Source organism: Polyodon spathula, chromosome 36 (assembly GCF_017654505.1).
Source record: "Polyodon spathula isolate WHYD16114869_AA chromosome 36, ASM1765450v1, whole genome shotgun sequence".
Lineage (NCBI taxonomy): Eukaryota > Metazoa > Chordata > Actinopteri > Acipenseriformes > Polyodontidae > Polyodon > Polyodon spathula.
The window spans coordinates 3,662,419-3,681,736 of NC_054569.1; the positions used below are offsets into that span (position 1 = coordinate 3,662,419).

The 19,318-nt window shown below is 36.8% G+C and overlaps 1 protein-coding gene across 3 annotated transcripts; it reads right to left on the bottom strand.

Moving 5' to 3' along the window:
- Positions 1-1,885: 1,885 nt before the first annotated feature.
- si:ch211-213d14.1 (uncharacterized protein C11orf53 homolog) lies at positions 1,886-16,997 on the bottom strand. Of its 3 annotated transcripts, none has more exons than XM_041234800.1 (5): positions 16,829-16,997; positions 8,693-8,796; positions 5,664-5,706; positions 4,483-4,790; positions 1,886-4,095 (listed from the first exon to the last, which is right to left on the bottom strand). In XM_041234800.1, the coding sequence occupies exons 1-5, from the start codon at positions 16,836-16,838 to the stop codon at positions 3,691-3,693; spliced, it is 870 nt and encodes a 289-aa protein (XP_041090734.1). In that variant the 5' UTR covers positions 16,839-16,997; the 3' UTR covers positions 1,886-3,690. The 3 variants fall into 3 exon arrangements, with proteins under 3 accessions (XP_041090734.1, XP_041090733.1, XP_041090735.1); XM_041234799.1 differs by lacking the exon at positions 16,829-16,997 and adding an exon at positions 9,221-9,325; XM_041234801.1 differs by lacking the exons at positions 8,693-8,796; positions 16,829-16,997 and having other exon boundaries at positions 5,601-5,685.
- Between the last annotated feature and the right edge of the window lie 2,321 nt (positions 16,998-19,318).

A 19,318-nucleotide genomic window follows, 5' to 3' on the forward strand; every position in this document is an offset into this window, starting at 1 on the left:
AATGCATACACTTACAGGGGTGTCATTAAACTCCTGCACAAATATGCACTTTTCGCTCACAAAATGTCTCCACAGCTAAAGCTTCCCCTCACAGTTGTGCTTTGGGGAATGTACACAAACTGGCCAGTCATCAATACGTAGTGAAGTGCACAGAAGCCATAACTAAGAATATTAGGACAAAAGGATTTTTTTTTTTAAAGACAAGATCCCGGATGACTACTGGTCCTCATTCAATGCAAACACAAATACATAAATGAAGAAAGGATGAAGTAGCTGTCAAATTATAGTAACAGTCATTCGCTATCGTTGTTATAAATCCGCCTGGGTTATAATAAACATAATGCAGTAAAACCGCCAGAGGGGGCTGTTGTTTCTGATTCATGTCAATGTTCTTTGGTGTTTTGTAATCTGAAGCAGTGACTAGACATTCACAGACATTTTGTTCTACACTTAATGAAAGTTAATATATTAACTCGCCACGTGTAGGAGTGTCTCTATGAGATACATCATTTTCCTGTCCTGTCATCCAGACTGTGCAACATAACATCTCTTAAACAAGAAGAGGCCACCAACACAACACAAACTAACATAAAATACAATGCTGTATTTATCCTTCTATACAGCTGAAACAAAATTACAGCAGACCGTGTGGATCCTCCAGTTTGTTAACATTCTCCAAAAGTGGGTTCAGCTTCCTCCTTCTTTGCGTGCTGGTCTTAATGACTCAAAGTATTTAGTGTCTTTTTCAATTAGCTAAAACATGGATAAATAACGCAGCCCTTCAAATGAATAACCATGATCATAGCCACATAACCATGGCCCTCATTTGACTGTATTTTTAATGTATGCAGCAATTCTACCAGGTGGGTCAATAGTCACCCCTTGGAGAAAACACCAGCTGGAATAATAAAGGGTTAAATAGCGCTGGTATTTCAATCTGCTGCCATTCAGATCATTAGCTTTTTTTTTTTTAGATCATTATTGATCATAGCACACCCCCACTTCTTTATTATACAGCTTGAAGATGGCTTTATATGTATACTTAATTGTATATATCTTGCATCAAGTACTATTTCTTTACAATGTATAGCACAAGAACACCCAGACAGATCTATGTATAGTGTGGTGTTAGTTACACTCCTGTACTCTAAATACACTAAGTGTACACAACTGCACCAGTGGCGGAGGAAGAGGACAATGAGAGGACCTTAAATATTATTTATGAACATCAAACTTACCAAATCAAGTGTTCAATATTGAACTGCGTTTAATTGTCAGAATGCTGGCATGTATGAAACAGTACAAGAACGTGTTCTACTCGCCTGCTTTATTTTATTCTGCGTACATATTTACATCCAACACTACACTTTTTATTAATCAGAAACAAAAAGGCTTATTCACCAATCCTACCAGGATTCCCCAATTCTGCGATCACAGAAATTATTACAGAATTCAGAATTATGCACAGACATTTGCAGAAATTGTCTCACATAGGAAACCGTATTATTATTATTATTATTATTATTATTATTATTATTATTATTATTATTATTATTATTATTATTAAATCAGAAATGCAGGCATGTTTATTTGCTGTAGTTTATTTTGGTGCCCGCAGCAGCACCCAACAGCTCCAGTCTAAACTACAGGATGAATCGTGCATGCAGAATATACCTGCAAATGTCTGTGCTGAATAGAACCCCAAAACTTTCCATGAAGACGTGCCTCGTACCAGCCTCCGGGGGGCAAGTTAGGATAATTAAGACAATAGCGATAGCTGTTGAAACGAGGGAGGATACAATCTGAATTACTGGCACCGCACACCGGCAGCTACAGTGATACAAACGTGTAACATCTGCAAAATTAAATGCGAAGGATATTATCATTTAAAAAAAAAAAAAAAAAAATAATAATAATAATAATCTAATCTTTCGAACCCCTCCACCTGCTGCACCTGTCACTGAACTGCACTTTATCACCACATGCTCTTGTGTTTTTAACCTTACATGCGCAATATTTATGCCTCAGCAGACATCATTATCAGATGCAATGTTTCGTCTCAGTAAACGGGAAATGCTGATAACTGTAAAATAGCACGCTGCTCGGGACTCTCGTCGACTATGCTTACCGTGGCATTATCAGATAGCGCAGCGCACAATGGCTCTCTTTCTTGTTTTGTTTTATGGGATTGCTGTAAACGGGACAGGCAGCCCATTCATTAATTCGGTGCACGGCTAACGCTGGTGAGTCTGGACAAGATAGCAGACAAGAACCACAGCCACAGCTAGTTGACTTATCTTAAGGTTTGTGTTTAATGTTTTAATATTTACGAGGATATATACACGGAAAGCTGCTCGGCAAGTTTATCGACACGTTTCCAGTGTTTGTTCCTGTTATCAGAAGCAACAAATTTGAGTGCGACTCTGGAACAGTTAGCGGGTGAATTTATATACAGAAGTACAGAACGATTGTGAAATTTCACAAAAATGTTCAAAAACTGATTATAAAACAAAAACAAAACAAACAAAAAAACAACATTATGTTTCAAAATGATTTTAAATCGACGCACCAATATTGTTTTACACGCCGTATATGGTACAGTCACAACAAGAGTGCAGACTAACATTGAGAATCTATCGTAAATTACCAGGAAAGCTTACCAGCTTGAGAGGAGAACTACTGCTGATTGCATTTCCTTACCAAAAGGTTACAGGTGGTTTGTGGGTCAAATTTCAAGTCCCATAGATATGAGCATTAGAGAGTGGGTTTGGGGTGATAATCAAAATCCCACATCAGTGTTTTAGGACCACACAGTTAATTTTCTAGTTCCAAAGAAAGCGTGCCTGATCTTATTAAGGAAGTCTAAAAACATTAAAAAAAAAACACCAGTGTTACAAAGCTAGTGAGAATGTATAAACAGTTTGTTGTATCATTTTTAGAAAACCTGTAAAAAAAAAAAAACAAAAATAAAACATAGGGTCCAGAGCATTCCATTTGGAAACAAACAAACAAACAAAAGTTTATATACCCTGGTTTGTCATAAATAAATACATAATTTGCAATGCTGAATAGTTTCCTCAAATATTGACCCTATCTCCCTCTTTTAATTATTTCTTTAAATATGCTCTCATACAAAAATACATCAGGAGTAAAAATAATTAAGAAACACGTTATAACAGTAGACAAACATTTCTTTGCAGTGTGGGCGTATCTTAGTATGGAGAGGAAGTAAAGGTTTTTGCTGTTTTGGAAACACAATGGCTTGTTTTCTGACTGCTCTCCTGCACTGTGAAGTTTGCCTGCGAGCTACAGAATAAGTAACACAGAACCGCATTGATAAAATCCCACCAAATGGCATTAATCAGAATTGATATATTATACAGCAGTACCTGCTTTGTGTTGTTTGTGTTTTATATACCTATATAAAGCCCTTTGACCTTCAGACGTACAGAAACAGCGTGCCTAAAAATAGAGGCCTAGCATTTTAGTCAGTCTGACTTGGCAGTGCTTTATACAGGAAAAAATCTAATCTAGTCCCTTGTACCAACTCTTCAGACTTCAGATTTATATCAAAGAACATACAAATAAAATAAAAAAACTACAAAAGAATGAATAATAGCCTCTTCAGAATTATTAGTCCTCATACGGACTGAGCTGGTGAAGCTTGTAAGTCTTTGTTTTGTTTTATTATCAGTATGACCTCCGGACTTCATACGGTGACCACGTGTTGCTCCCATCATCCTTTGTCCAGGACGGGGTGTCATTTATAGAGGTCGCGGGGTTGTCACCGTCTTCGGAGGCCAAATGGGGCATCTTGGAAGCCAGATCGTTGGGCACAGCCATGTAGGGAGGGCAGGTGGAGTAGCTGGAGGTGCCAGGGTAAGCTGGCGGATAGTGAATGTCATCAAGGGAGTGGAGCGAGTAGGGCTGGGTGCCTCCGGTGCTGGAGCTCCGAGCTGTGGCCCGGTACTGAGTGGGGCTCCCACACTCGTGATTCGTCAAGGAGTTGCTGGGCGGAATCGATGGCATCGCGTCCGGACAAAGACCCTCCCCTTGGCTGATGCTGTCAGGTGCTGTCTGCTCCCACGAGTCTCTCTGTGGGTTAAAGAAAACAAGGCCAGTTCACTACAAAGCAGCAGACAGGGTGGGGCATTTATTTTGTGAGGAACTAAATTGGAAGCACATGATGTTATGAAGCTGGAATGAATGACGTGTTAGGGAAGTGGCTGTGCAGCAATACCAGTAGGAGTTAGTAGCTGTGAAAGGGATAAAAACAAAGATTTTCCAGAGTGTGAGATTATACAGTCATGACAATGCTGTCCTATTTAAAGTTCTGGGTAAATTGTAACACCTCAAGTTTTTTTTCTTTAATATATCTATAAAGTACAGAAGACGTTATGACCAGTTAACTGCTGCCAATACCTGCACAATTTTCAAACACATTAATCATTGAAAAGATCATTTTGCCACAGTAATACACACCAGAAGAAAGTGAGCCGGATCTCCGGAGAATGGCGGCAGGAGGGACGGCAGCGCTGACTGGGGGAAGATGGGGCTGCCCCCGGAAGGGAAAGCAGGGCTACGATAGTCTCCGAAGGACTCGGGGTAATAGCTGTCTATTAGCGGAGTGTACCCCGAAACCGAGGAGGGGTCACATGACAGGGGCTTTCCTCCAAGGGTTGAGGAGTAGACATCAGCTGCAAACTGCTTGCTCGGGTGACAGTGCGAGAACTCGGACTCAGACAAAAACGATCTTCTCATTCCATAATATCCAGAGAGCATGTGTGAACCTGTCAATGAAAGACACTCTGTTACACAGCTACATAACTTTACCTAGTTTTCAAATCTACTAGAATCAGCCTATTATCACTTCTAAATGTTTACCACGATAAACTAGCTTTCCCATGCTTTTCCTGTGGTTATGCAATTCAGTTACCATAGCTTGCTATGGTTTGTCAAGTTTTTGAATATGCTTTCCATATCTCTAGTTTTTACAGTGCTTACTGTTTGATTTTACTTTGCTCAACTTTCATTCATTTATTACTGAATTTGACTTACACTGAATTGTGCACAGATGCACAAATGGAGTGGCATGCAGTATTCCCTGTAGAATACGTTATATAAAAAAATCTACATTTAAACAAAGGGTATCCTTAACAGCAATGTTTGTTGCTTATAGTTGTACAGCAGTATTGGAAATTAGGTACAGTTAAAGGAATTCCACCATTGTGCTGAATTATTGTAAGCTCTTACTAGTTTAATACAATTTAAATGATTTGATTGCTCTCTGAAAATACCTTTGCACCTTGCTTCAAAATATGTATCATATTTTCTTCGCCTCTACTGCGACATGAGTGCTATAGAGATCTAATATGACCTACTACAGTGAATATTGCCTTTTGAAATAGGCACCTGTCTTCATATGTATGTTGAGTACAACATTCAAATGCACGGCTGCTCATTAAGAACAGGGGAAAAATATAACAAAATGCAGTTACAGTGTGTCGAGATCACAAGTGATCTAATTACTACAGTGCGATAAATTAAAATAAAACAAGTCCTTAATTTTACAAAAGTGTCAAGGGTTTGCTTATATTCACCTGAGAAATATCTGCCTTGGAGTTACTGAAGCCATCATGACAAATGCTTAAAGACGTTCTTACCTGACATCTGGACAAACGCTGGCTGAGAAGTATTCGATCCACTCTAAAATACAAAACAATAGTTTTATCAATACACATACAATGCACATACAATACAATACAATACCATACAATACAATACAATACAATACAATACAAACAATACAATACAATACAATCAAACAATACAATACACACAATACAATGATGATTTACATAAGGACCCTTACAGGAGATCTCTTCAGAGCAATGTTTAACTTAACCTGGTAAAAATCTTTGTCTTTACACTAACACCCAATACTCATACAGGACGGTAGATACATAGACAGGGGGCTTTGCAATTAAAAACTCTATCACTTCTGATTTACAGGGATCAGGGCTTGAGAAACCTAAAAACTAAACTATTGCACAATCAAAAAAGAGATTATATGTATTGGGGGTTATATTCGGGGGCTATATTTGGGGCACAACTATACTGTGTAGAGGAAATCAAATCCCACCAGCAAATAATATAATAATCATAAGATTTGTGGAAGGTTCTATAATTGTTATTATTAGTTCCTTTGAAAAAGTCAAAGGGGATATTATTAAGGCAAGGTTATGCCATTTGTGAGAAGGTTATTATGCATAATTACAATGTAAATGTGTAAATGTTTTTGCATGATACAACTCTAACCCTAACCATAACTCCAGGGCAAGTTGAAGAAAACGTAAGCAAATTTCTATAAAGAAGTGTGTTGCGGAACTATGATCAGCTGCATGGCTAGTGAACACGCTATTAACTGTGCACAGTGCCTTAAGGAAGTTAGTCAAATGGAGTAGCATGTAACTTAACTGACTGCAATTCATTTCAGATGGTTTGCACGAAATACTGCGCCCCGAAATAGATTTATAAAGGGCATTTGCACGGAAACTACAACAGCACTATAAACCATTCAGAAACATTATGACTTCACATTGAAAAATACATACAAATCCACCTTGCTTGCTTCAATATCAGTTTATATAAAGTACTGTAAAATATTTTTAAGCTCTTTTACAGCTCAGGAAAGTAAAATAAATATGTACAAGCATGAAATCTATTGAAAATCACAAAATAAATTAGTAAATGTAAATGTTTTAATGGTTTACATAGCAATCAAATAGGTGCACAAATTAGCTTTAGTACAATTGCATTTAATAATGTAAACACTAAATACGAAACATATTGCATGAAAGAAATGCCAGACTTGATCATTTTATTGAGTGTTTTTTCTTTTTCTTTCTGATGACAATTATAGAGTGTTTAAGTATCACACGCTCTTATTAACGAATGGAAAGGAAATGCCAAGATCAAACATCCAAAGCAAAATTATAAATCAATGTGAATTCATTTTAGAGTATATGGGCTAGATTCTCAAAGCCATTTGCTCCACAAAACGGCATTGGCACATTTTTCACCCAGTAAAGTCAACTCGGATATATGGGTGTAGCCTGATGGTTTTTTCATATTGAAGTTTTTATTATAAACTATTATAAACTGTAACTTCTATATTTAAGAATCAGTTTTAAGAATCTGGCGCTATACCTTAAGTAAAGTCAGTCCTCCAACTCGCATCCACGCTTATTTTAAATTACCAACTGTGTCACATTATTATCCACCTGTACACTGCACCCATGTGGAGCCCTGGAAGAATCTTCCATGTCCCGTGTCTGCCTTCCTTGGTTGTGGCAGAGGACGAGCTCCGATGTTTGCATACTGCAAACATGAAAGGTTGCTATCAATGCAGGTTAGCCTGCAGGGCAACCAAATTCTGAGGACTTGATTTGAATGAAATTTGTCAGTGCTAAGACTTCCCTGTAGCCGAGTCGATATGCCTCACCTCCTGTCTGAAGGATCCATGTGGAAATGATGTCGTTAAAGTTCGTGACTGCGGTACAACAGACAGCATACAGAGAAGTAAGGTCTCCGTTCTTGAGTGTCCAAACACTGCTGTAAGCAATTTACACGTGCGATTTAACTTGGGGAAGGAAGCAGATTAGGAGTTCTTAGCTTGATCTTTTTTTATGACCTTGGGGCATATTCCTCTGTTTTGAAGATTTATTTATTTATTTATTTATTTTGTTGTTGCGTAGGCTTTGGTTGACAGCTATAGTGAAAGGTTGTGCCTCACTGTCTAGAATTAAATAATTTTGCTTTATAAAGTCGAATGAAACCTGCTGAATAATGTTACGTTAACATATTGAATTACATACCGCTTTGTAGTTTTCCATCTACTTAACGAAAAAAGCGACATTTCAAAATCTAACATGAAATAATGTACTACTGTTATGGCTTCTGCTATACTTTACGATATCATTTTGTAGTTTCTTTGATTACATTATGCTAAATAAAAGAATCTAACTTATGTTCATAAAGTGTTTGATTTGTATCTTGCAAGGAAGCGGTGTCCTCGTCTAGAATAAGATGCAGCATTCACAGTCGTACATAGTTGGATCAGATAGCTTGTACCAGGTGGAGATTTCCTCTCCCGATACTTTCACACAGTGTATTTAATATCAATAACAGCAGTCCACAGATCACAAGACTTTCCTCCTGTGCTGCTTTCGTTCCTGGCTGGTAATTGCAGGGCCAGTGCCGTGTAAAATCTCTCCATGCAAATTCAATTAGATTACTCATCTCATAAAAAAAGGGGGGGGGGGTTAGCTTTTCTACAACAGACAGCAACCACGTGGTCGACTGCCTCTGCACGGAGCGAGCAAACAGCTTTCTCCCTGGTCCAACAATACCTCAGGCAGGGCTATGCTGTGGCAGCAATAAAGCAAACGCACCAGGGGTATTCATCTGGCTTCCTTACCCTGCTTGTTTAAACCGTAAAAGCAACCAGACTGCATTAATGTACAGGATTTGATGTCTATTTGATGTGAGTTAGTGAATACAATATATTTTATTTTCTTATGAAAGAAAGAAAGGTGAACTGATCTACAGACAGCCCGAAGTAAATGATTCTAATTATTGTTTAATTGCAACACTAGTCTTCAGGTTTGAGCTGCACTTTCTGTTCTCTTACGTTGTATCTGCTCGGCACATTGCTCTGTCTTGATCTCTTCTCTGCGAGCAGATCCTTCACGGTGTGTTTTACCCGGACTCCCTGGTACACTCTTTTGGAATATTCTGCATGAAAAAAAGGAAATATGTTTTAGAAATAAGCATGTTGTGTCTTTATTGTATTGTTTAAAAGGCAGATACATACATACATAAAGTAATAATTATTTACACATTACATGTAAAAATGTATTCTTAAATATATACATGTATATATTTTATAAAACATATATATTCACTTAAATATATAAGGTTAATATTATGAATGATAATTTAAATGACTTTTTTTCTAAAGTAGCTGTTAACCTAGATGCACATTATATACTTAAGTCTATACAGTGGTTAATGTGCTATTTATAACCCATAAATTACACTTTTTGTTGACTTGTCCAACAATTAAACAGCATTACAAACCGAAGCTCATTAAGCAAGTGCGTACACTATTGACAGCATATACATTATACCTTGCAATACCACATTTAAAACTACTTACCGTCAAAGGACAAATAAACAGAGCTATCGCATAATTCCAAAGACACGCAATAAATAAACGGTATAGTTTGAATCCAGGACCCGCCAGACGCAGGCATGCAATTGTGTAATTTAAATAAAGTTTGTAGTTTGAATCCCAGGACCAATGAAAACCGTTCAGAGACACACTCTGCGTTCATTCTAAGCGTTCCCGGTAAACCCAGAAACTTTAAACAAAATTATTGCAAATAAAACGTTTATCGCATATGGTAGGGTTAGTATCCCAAATAAAGATGGGGGGGGGGGGGGGGGGGGGGGAGGGGGGGGGGGGGGGGGGGGGGGGGGGGGGGAGTAAACCAATAGAATTTCTAACAGGCAAAATGAAACCGGATTACAGTGCGGGTCCAAAGCATCACCGGATTTATGCAACCTTCCACACTGAAGTGAAAATAAATACATTAATAAACCAATACTATGCTATGCAACTTTGGGGCCACAGAAAACGCGGAACCTTCCACAATCAAGTTTACTTTAACAGTAAGATATACTATAAGCAGTCCCACAGTTTCGCCTTCATAAAACACAAAGGTAACCTCTTTGACAGGCCGTTTCGTTTGCAGTCTATCTCCATTGTGTGACGAAACAACGAAACAGGCCAGAAACGTGCAACACATTGCAATTATTCATCACGAATTAAAAGCTACACCTTTTATTAAATACTTTTAACAGTGAGCGGCCTAATCGGCATGAGATACATGATCTAATATTGCCTATGATGGCTATTATGGGAGAACCGTAAATGTTTTTGAGATAAGTAAAGAAATTAAATGTTAATATGAAAAGATAAATCTCGGTATAGCCATCAACTTAAAAAATGAACACAAAATCAGCGCAAACTTCTTTCTCTATAGCCATGAGTGCCCCTCGGTTTCATCTTGTACCACTAAGAAAGGATTCCCTTACCATAGTAGTAAAACTGCAAAGCGTAGTAAAGTGTAGTGAAAGAACGGTAAAGCATTGCAAAGATTAGCGAGGTATGGCAAAACATATTACATCATAGTATAACCATAGGGAAAAGCATGACAAAACTGCAATAAATAAATAAATAAATCCATCCATTATCAGTAACCGCTTAATCCTTTACAGGGTCGCGGTGAGGCGGAGCCTAACCCGGCAGACACAGGGCTCAAGGAGGGACTACACCCTGGACCGGACTCCAGTCCATCGCAGGGCACCACACACACATACACTCAGTCACAGGGCACACGGGGAGAGCATGCAGACTCGGAATTGAAAAGATAACACTATGTAACACAATTTTTGTTCCTGGGTAGTAAGTGTTATTTCCTAATTGCTTATGCCTCAAAAGTATAGAAAATGGCTATTATTCCCCACAAACTTTGCTTTTGTGACCAGGACAGTGATATTTCAAAATATCACTATTTCCAATGGGAAAATGGGCAAATGTGTGTCTTTTTGTTCACATAAAGTCAGAAAAAACAACAACATATGAATCCAAATTAACATGTATTTATACTAAAGTAATACAAAAATGACTACAAAAGATTTAGAAGTGAGTAGTTTTTCGAGATTTACGATTATACTGTAAATACATGCTTTAGTTTGTGGGGAATAATAGCCATTCTCTATACTTACTACCCAGGAAAAAAAAAAAAAAATGTTACACAGTGTAATATGCAAAGATACCATGGTAAACTTTTATAAGGGTTATACAGACTGCAATAAAAGATTTGCTAATCTCAGTGTTAATAACCATTACTATGTTTTACAGTTACCCTCAAAGGCAGTCCCCTTTAAGAAACATCGTTTAAAAAAAAAAGTCATACAATGAAACAAGCCATAACATTTAGCCAGCTGTATATCAAATGAAGTTGTTAAGATCTCAGAATCCACGTGACGTATTTATTGTTATATTCCTGACACTCACGGAGCCTGACGCATTAACCACAGAACACGCCATTATGAATATATTAACTGACAAAAAGCCTATTCAAGGACTATCTTTATCTTTCATTTTTAAAGATCGCTTAATGCCACAGGCACTGGTACGTACAAAACCGAGGGACACCTGCAAATCGTATTTAACCCTTTCAGAATCAGACTGCGCCCTTTTAAAAGCTAACATTGGCACAACTACATGTGTTAGCAAATTAGCACCCTGGCTTCGGGCAAAAGGAGCTGGAAATATCTGGAGCTGGCACAACAGAAAAGCTTACCTCAGGGGCTGTTTCAAAGTACCTGTAGCTCACATATCCTAATAGACCTCGTGGCAGCTCCAGTTGAAGATCAATCAGCTTCACATTAAGACTATTTCTGAAGATCTCCATAAATTAGGAACAGGTTGCTATTTCAGATCGTTTTGCTGGGTCCCTTTGCGGGGATCCTGCTGTAAATTCAAAGGCTGTGCACTCCACACATGCTATTATGATGTTATAAGGGCCATGGGGTAACAGTACAATATAGATATCAACACTGTCAGCAGCTTTGCAGGAGTTTCTGTATTAGCACACCTACCTTGGAGCCATTACTAAAAGCATTCAAGTAAGATATGTTTATACATAGCACTGAAAATCGGGTGCCAGTCTGATGTGAATACTATTCAGAGCTGTATTAGACAGATTTATCATGACAGCCAGCATTACTATACAATCTCACAGTGACTGTTGTCGAATTGTGGATTGCAATTGAACTCCATTTCATCAGAATCACGCTGCAATACAAGAGTCTGGATTATCAAAGCTCTTAACTTTTCATTAGCTCAAAGAATAATTCACCCAGCAATAAAACTACCAAGCCAATACTTCTAAATTGTTTTTATGTTCTTATATACTCCAAAATTGTTATTTGCACCATTTTGTCTGAAAGGCAAAAACACCCTTTAATGTTCGAAAACTGGAAATCAATTTAGGAATACCTCAAATTAAATTGCACAGCTGTTCATCTCAACTTCATATCTTTCATGGAGTAAAATACCTTTGTGAGTTTCCTTCTAAATCTTACACCTGCTACAATGCATACTCTCCAGCTAGTGGGATAGAGTACAAGATTCAGGCAGGTGAGGTGCTTGATCTAAATAGGCAAAAACTATTCTCTTCAGCTCAGGATGAGACGTAAAACCGAGGTTCTGTTGTTAGTGACTCTGCAACATCAGTTGTGATGCATAGTTCACCCCCTAGTCACTTTGGATAAAAGTGTGTGCTAAATAACTAAACAACAACAACAACAACAACAACACCAACAACAACAACAACAACAACAACAACAACAACAATAATAATAATAATAATAATAATAATAATAATAATAATAATAATAATAATAATAATAATAATAATAATAATAATTTTGTATAAAGTGTTTAATTTCATTGGCTACGAGTCACTGATAAGATGCAATAAGCACTCAACAAAGAGGCTTGGGTTTGTTCTTACAGGGATCAGCCATACCACCTGTCAATTCATCCATTGTAATCTGTAGTCTGTTCAGATTGCTGAAATATAGCACTATACATTTATACAGCACATCGCGTCACGAGGCCAGCCTGAAAACGATTTACAACAAAATATACAAAGCTGGCCGATAATCAGTATTGTTACATTACTGATAATTTGCCTAGTCTGGGATATGTATTGTATCGTTGTATAGGGCCTAGGCTCAAATGGATCCATACCACTGCTACCAACATGCTTTCTTCCTTTAGACAATACATTTATCCATAACGATAAGGTGTAGCAACAGACATGAAATATACCTGTGCTTTACAAACAGCATTGCTTTGATGAGCAGAAGTGTCCTTCTTATCAGTAGAAATTCAGAAATACTAAGAGAAACATTCAAGGACAGACACTTTTGACTAGAAGAGTCCTGCTGAAGACACTGAAAAAGGCTTCCAGTTTAAACATTTGTCACTGAATTTATGGAGCCGGTTTCCTTTAGTATTTCTGAATCAGCTCTACTTGAGTGTTTGATCGGTTACACAGTGGAAATGTAACATCTTGTAGGGGCACAATTTGATTGGAACAGTCTCTTTTATCATTCAGCTATGTTCAGGTGATAAGGAGATGTCAGGGAGTCTACTGAAAGCTGCACTTCCTTTGTAAACACGTGGTCGATGGTCCTTCAGCCCAAGTACACATCTTTCTTTGTTAGTCCAACGTATTCACCTCTGCCTGTGTTGATCCCAGGGATCATTTGAATAAAAACCTCTCCCTCCCAGGCCTGCTGAAGCCAGCAGCTGCTGCTGTTTGTTTAACAGACTTTTAAAGATGGATAGGAAATCAATTAGGCCCATTGTTTCGCTGGAAAAGAACCAGTCAACGTTGTTCTCAAACAAGAAAAGGAGATAAAACTGGGCATAAACGTAGCATAACCTCCACAGTCTCGTATTCCTCAGTGTTTGAAACACAGCCCAAGGCACTGACTGCCTGTCCAATTGGCTCACCATATTGACGGGATACTGTTAATGATGAGTCCTTTATAACCCAGAGATCTGACCAAAGACTTTATTCCATATTTCCATCCCATAGACATAGCAAGTGTACTGGAGAAAACTACTGTCTATAATAACAATAACTAAGGAGAAAAGGGCTCCATGTTGACCTACAGGATTTACCCCTATTATTATTATTATTATTATTATTATTATTATTATTATTATTATTATTGGTAGTCGTAGTAGCCATAGCAGATACAGTAGTAATAATAATAATAATAATAATAATAATAATAATAATAATAATAATAATAATAATAATAATAATAATACTTGGTGGAACTTCTTGTTCATTATCAGATAACATGTTTTTTAGCATTTGTATTCCTGTTTAAATATTTAATAGTATAATTACTTGATTTGTTTCTTAACTAATGTGTCTCTAGAGTCAAATAAATAAATGAAAATAGCAAAAGCCATAATGACTTATGAAGGTTATTTTTTTAAATCAGAAAATATATATGCTCATAACATTATAGCTGTAATTGAATATCTGAGTAGTAAATACAATACCTTGCATTGATATAGTAGCTCTGGTTTGCTATTTTATCCTTTTTCTTCAAGTAAATTAATTCAGTAGCATGAATGCACAGATGTCGCTCGCCATTGAATTGACACCAGTTTCACATTGGCATGATAGGAAATTGCATGCAAAAACATATTGTTATGTAAAATGCTGAAGCTTCATACAATGCAGCCACAGACACGTGGCCTTGATAGACTTTTGAAAGTGCTGCAATCTCAAACTTTAACTTGAATAGGGGCTGCAAGCAACGTTTCAAAACTGCAGTGTTTCCCGAACCCCATCGTTACTCCACTAGCTCTTGAACTCCTTCGTGAGTTGACCAGCGGTCTGGGGCAATCGTGAAGGTTTGGAATGCACCGCGAGTCCCTGCGAAAGAGATTTATAGCTTCTGCCGCTTTCACAAGTATTTCTGTTTCAGTATTAATAAACCCATTTTTTTTATTCTTTTGCCATCATGACAAACACGTTTCCTTTTGTGTGCGGTTTTTTTTTTTCTCTGCAAGCAAGCATGCACTTCTTTGCACTACATGTGATTCAAATGGCCATGCTAATTTCACGGGTCCACGATGCACTTCACGATCATTTGTTAAATTGGAGTTTCACTTGGGGCTTTGGGAAACGCACCTGAGTTTCGACCGCGATGTAAACAGCTGCAGAGCATCGTGAGATTAATCCTGAAACCCCTCGTTCCATCGCTATCTGGACACGGCCCCCTGAACATCTTTTATTACAGGACATTCTTGAGAGGTGTGCAGAAAACGTGTTATTAAATAATAATAATAATAATAATAATAATAATAATAATAATAATAATAATAATAATAATAATAATAATAATCTCAGTGTTTGATTTTAAAAAAAAAATCATTATTAAATTAAATTAAAACATTATTATTACGTTAAATATTATGTTACAAAATATTACGTTATTTTGTAATAATAACGAAAAGACAAGATTAGAAAAAAATGAAAGATGGCCAAACATTCATAACGAATTCCAGGGGAAGACCGCTGGAATAGCGCGCAATGCGTTGGAATTCCTAGGCATTTGAAAGCATTATTTTGACATACTTTCTGAGCTAAAATGGGTTGATAATGTGTTGAATAAAATGTATGTTTAACTCATAAACACTATATTACTGTTGACACTGAATCAATCAAGTAATTAACTTAAACATTTTTGCAAGATGTATCTTTTTAATGAATATTTGCTAATATAAGCGCCTTGTACACAATCTCAAAACACATTATTATTATTATTATTATTATTATTTATTATTATTATTATTATTATTATTATTATTATTATTATTATTATTATTATTATTATTAACAGCTAATTTGAGTCTTCTTAGTCATTTATTTCTATAACAATTATTTGTGGTAAAACTGTCGTTTCCTTCAAATTGTACCCAAAACACTGAAATTACATTTTTCAGCATAGCCCTAATTTAGTTTAAAAATATTACATTGAAACAATTGCTCATTTATTTCAATTACAGTTGGTTTGCTGTAGGCTTGTATGGGCCTTGGGCCATTTCGTTATTTATTTATTTACCTTTTCTAAAAATGTTGTAAAAAATGAAAATAAATAAAGATCAATACATACACGTATTAATAAGTAATCAATCACAGTTATAGTGGATAGTATTGTAACGGCTGGCGAAATAAACGTTCTGGGCAGGTTTTGACATCTTAATCAAAAGGGTGGTGTTTATTCGGATGTAAACAAATTGCTACAGGCCTGCCCGTAGGATATCAATTGCATTTCTCACTCCCTCACTTTATATGACTGTGCATCTGGCTATACCAACATCTCACAGTGATTGATAAACCCTTCGGAATCCACCAAGCGACACCGGCAACGCCTGAGCACGTGGGAGGAATCTGGGAAAAACAAATGTCCACAATTTTAGGAACACCACGTTTATTTTCAATTGAAATGGTTTTAGACTGTCGCATGTTGTTTTTTTTTTGTTTGTTTGTTTGTTTTGTTTTTTTTTAAACAAAAGGAACATTCCTTCAGTTTGCAGTTTATAAATACGAGTCTGTGTTTGTGCTTTGTGGAGTAAAGATATAAGGCCTGTATGTGTATTACACCTGAGGGTATCATCAAGTATATTTTGTATGTGTTAGTCGGCATAAAGTTATTTTTAATGATTCATAATTTCTCTTCTCTTCACTAAAACTAACACATTTTAAAGGCTATATTTAAAGTGCTGATAGTATATATATATATATATATATATATATATATATATATATATATATATATATATATATATATATATATATATATATATATATACATTGACCAGAAAGGCACATAAGCAAGCACCACTGTAGAGCAGTTATTGATAGTCCTGGATATCCGGTTCCCTGTCATCTGGTCCACTTATCAAGTTTGCTCTGTAGTGAATATATTTATTTTCGTTTCCTCGCAAAAACAACGCGTGCTCTGTATTGTGTATGTTTTTTTTAAGAGGCTACAACCAGATTCTGTGTTTATTTGAATTGTTTTCAAATATATAAATACATAAATAAATAAAAACAATGAATGTAATATTTGTACATGAAAAAGAAGCACTTACCGGTTTCCATGGTTCTCTAGAACAGGGGTGACTGCCAAGAACTCGGGGTGGTCGGTCTTGAAAATGTTGTTAAGCTTGTGTGTCTGTACCTGTCAGCTAGCTAGCAGCGTGCACTGTGACAGAGCATTGTACCAGGGAACTGTTGGATTAATGTGTGTTTTCGGGACATTTTAACATTTCATACCACTGATATAGTAGTTATGAAGCGACCTTTGTCGATTTGTTTACATGCAAATACTCGGCAGGACGTTTCTCTTGGATTTGCATGGACATTCTAGATTAGAGTCGCCGAGCACTATGGTTCTGCTCGTAAAAATACAGCACAGATCAGCTTTTCAAGACCCTGTTTATTATTTGCATGAAACAAAAAGACGCAGCACCCGTTTAAGAGGTCGGCCTTTATAAAGAGATTTGGTTTAATACAACTTTCATTCACGGAGATTTAACTCTATAAAAGCTATACTTTAAACCTACCATGTCAATATCAATTGCGGCAAGTGCTACGGATTATGTCAAATAACGTGCAAGAGATATTGCTTGTGTAGGTGTGGGCTGGGGGTATAGGCGTGGTTGCTAATACACGGTAAGGTCGCTGTTACCTAGGCTGAGTGCCTTCAAGATTATTATTGTGCTTCATCCTGACCTAAGGAAGTATGGGTTCAGTGCTGGCCCTGCAAGATATATATATATATATATATATATATATATATATATATATATATATATATATATATATATATATATATATATATATATATATATATGTCACAATTGTGAGTCAGAGTGAAATAGTTATTTTGAAAAGCCCTAGTTTTCAAAGTATTAAGTTTTGAAAGTAGGTCTGCTTTCAGCTAGTACAAAGCACTACATATTATAAGTGATTCAATCTAGATACAAAATAAATGTTTAAAAATTGTTCTTGTTACTACTGTTCTTGTTACTTGTTACAGTAAAGTTTGAGTATTAATATATATATATATATATATATATATATATATATATATATATATATATATATATATATATATATATATATATATATATATATAGATAGATAGATAGATAGATAGATAGATAGATAGATAGATAGATATAGATATATAGATATAGTATCTATAGATATAGTATATCAAGTTTTTAAATGAAATACGACGTGTTGTTGTTTATTTGTTATTAAATAAAATACACAAAATGTTACATCTGACCCCGACCACTGTTACAACTGCCCCGGCTATGGGGTCAATTGTAACATCGGACTCCTTGCATTTGAAGCAATACTGACTGGGGTCTTTACATTACCTCACAAAGATGAAAATGGGGGGAATTGGTAACAAACAGGTGTAAGTTGTTTGTATCAAAAACCAGCTCAAATGGTCTTGGAGTTATGACGCAAAATGTAAAAACTTACCACTGTCCCCAGTCTCTGCTGTTTCTCAGGCTAGCTTCGTTGTGCATGGCGGGATCGGGCGAGTTTGCAATACTATACTAGTTTTATCATGAGGTTAACAATGAGTGTTAAAGACGCCGGCAATAAAATCATTTCATTTAGTAAAATCTGGAAGGAAAAGCATTATCTTGGAACATCTTTATAATATGTCTACCACATAAACGTCCTAGCAAAGTATAATAAAGCAAAGTGAAAGCACGGTCAAGCACAGGTAAACCCACAGTTTTATGATAAGGTACGTTAAAATAAATAAATAAAAACAAAACAAAACAAAAACTACAGTAAATACATAATAAAAGCACGGGGAACTGCTCAATGACCGGGCAGATTTCCTGTGTGTATGTGTGCATCAAACCCCATTACAAATCAGAACAATGAAAATAAATAAGTCAGATAATGTGCTTCGGCACCGCTCCCCGCAGCACCGTCACTGGGACCCGCGGGGAGGTGAAACTGTCGCCGTTACACACTGCCCTGTATCAAAGGTGAGTACCTTTCTCGTAACCACAGTACCTACATCTCCTGCCGGAGGCGATGCCTGGAGTTTGGAGAGTAAGCTGCCTACTGTTAGGAAAAACCAAGGGACTCGTAGCTTCAGAGATGATCTTATTAAATATGCAAAACATACTTGAGCAGAACTGTTCATTAAAGTGCAGCTGGTCCATTGGTATTGAGTACCTGTATTGACAACAACAACCACAAAAACAAAAACAAACAAATAAAAACAGCCCCCTGTTATCAATACACGCATTACTCTTGGGATACATTATTAAGAATCACGAAGCTGTGAAATGGATCCTCTGAAAGGATTTACTGTGCAAATATTGAAATGCATGGAAGAGCCCCGGGTGCCAATGTTAGTGCCAGGGCACTGGAACGTGTCCTGATGCCGTGACCTGCTGTGCACGTTTATCAGAAAGCAGTCCTGTTGTGTTCATTATTTACAATGCTTACAGCAACGGACGCAGAACTGAAGGGATCCTCCGATCTCACCGGCAAAGCGGGTATCAGCGAGCTGCAGGTCCCCAGCCCTGCACACGTCA

Coding starts and splice junctions, on each gene's coding strand:
- si:ch211-213d14.1 (XM_041234799.1), bottom strand. CDS start 9,317: ATGCCTGCGTCTGGCGGGTCCTGGATTCAAACTATACCGTTTATTTAT. Junction 8,797..9,220: donor TGTTTATTTGTCCTTTGACG/GTAAGTAGTTTT, acceptor TTTTTCATGCAG/AATATTCCAAAAGAGTGTAC. Junction 4,096..4,482: donor ATCCGGCTCACTTTCTTCTG/GTGTGTATTACT, acceptor TTTAACCCACAG/AGAGACTCGTGGGAGCAGAC.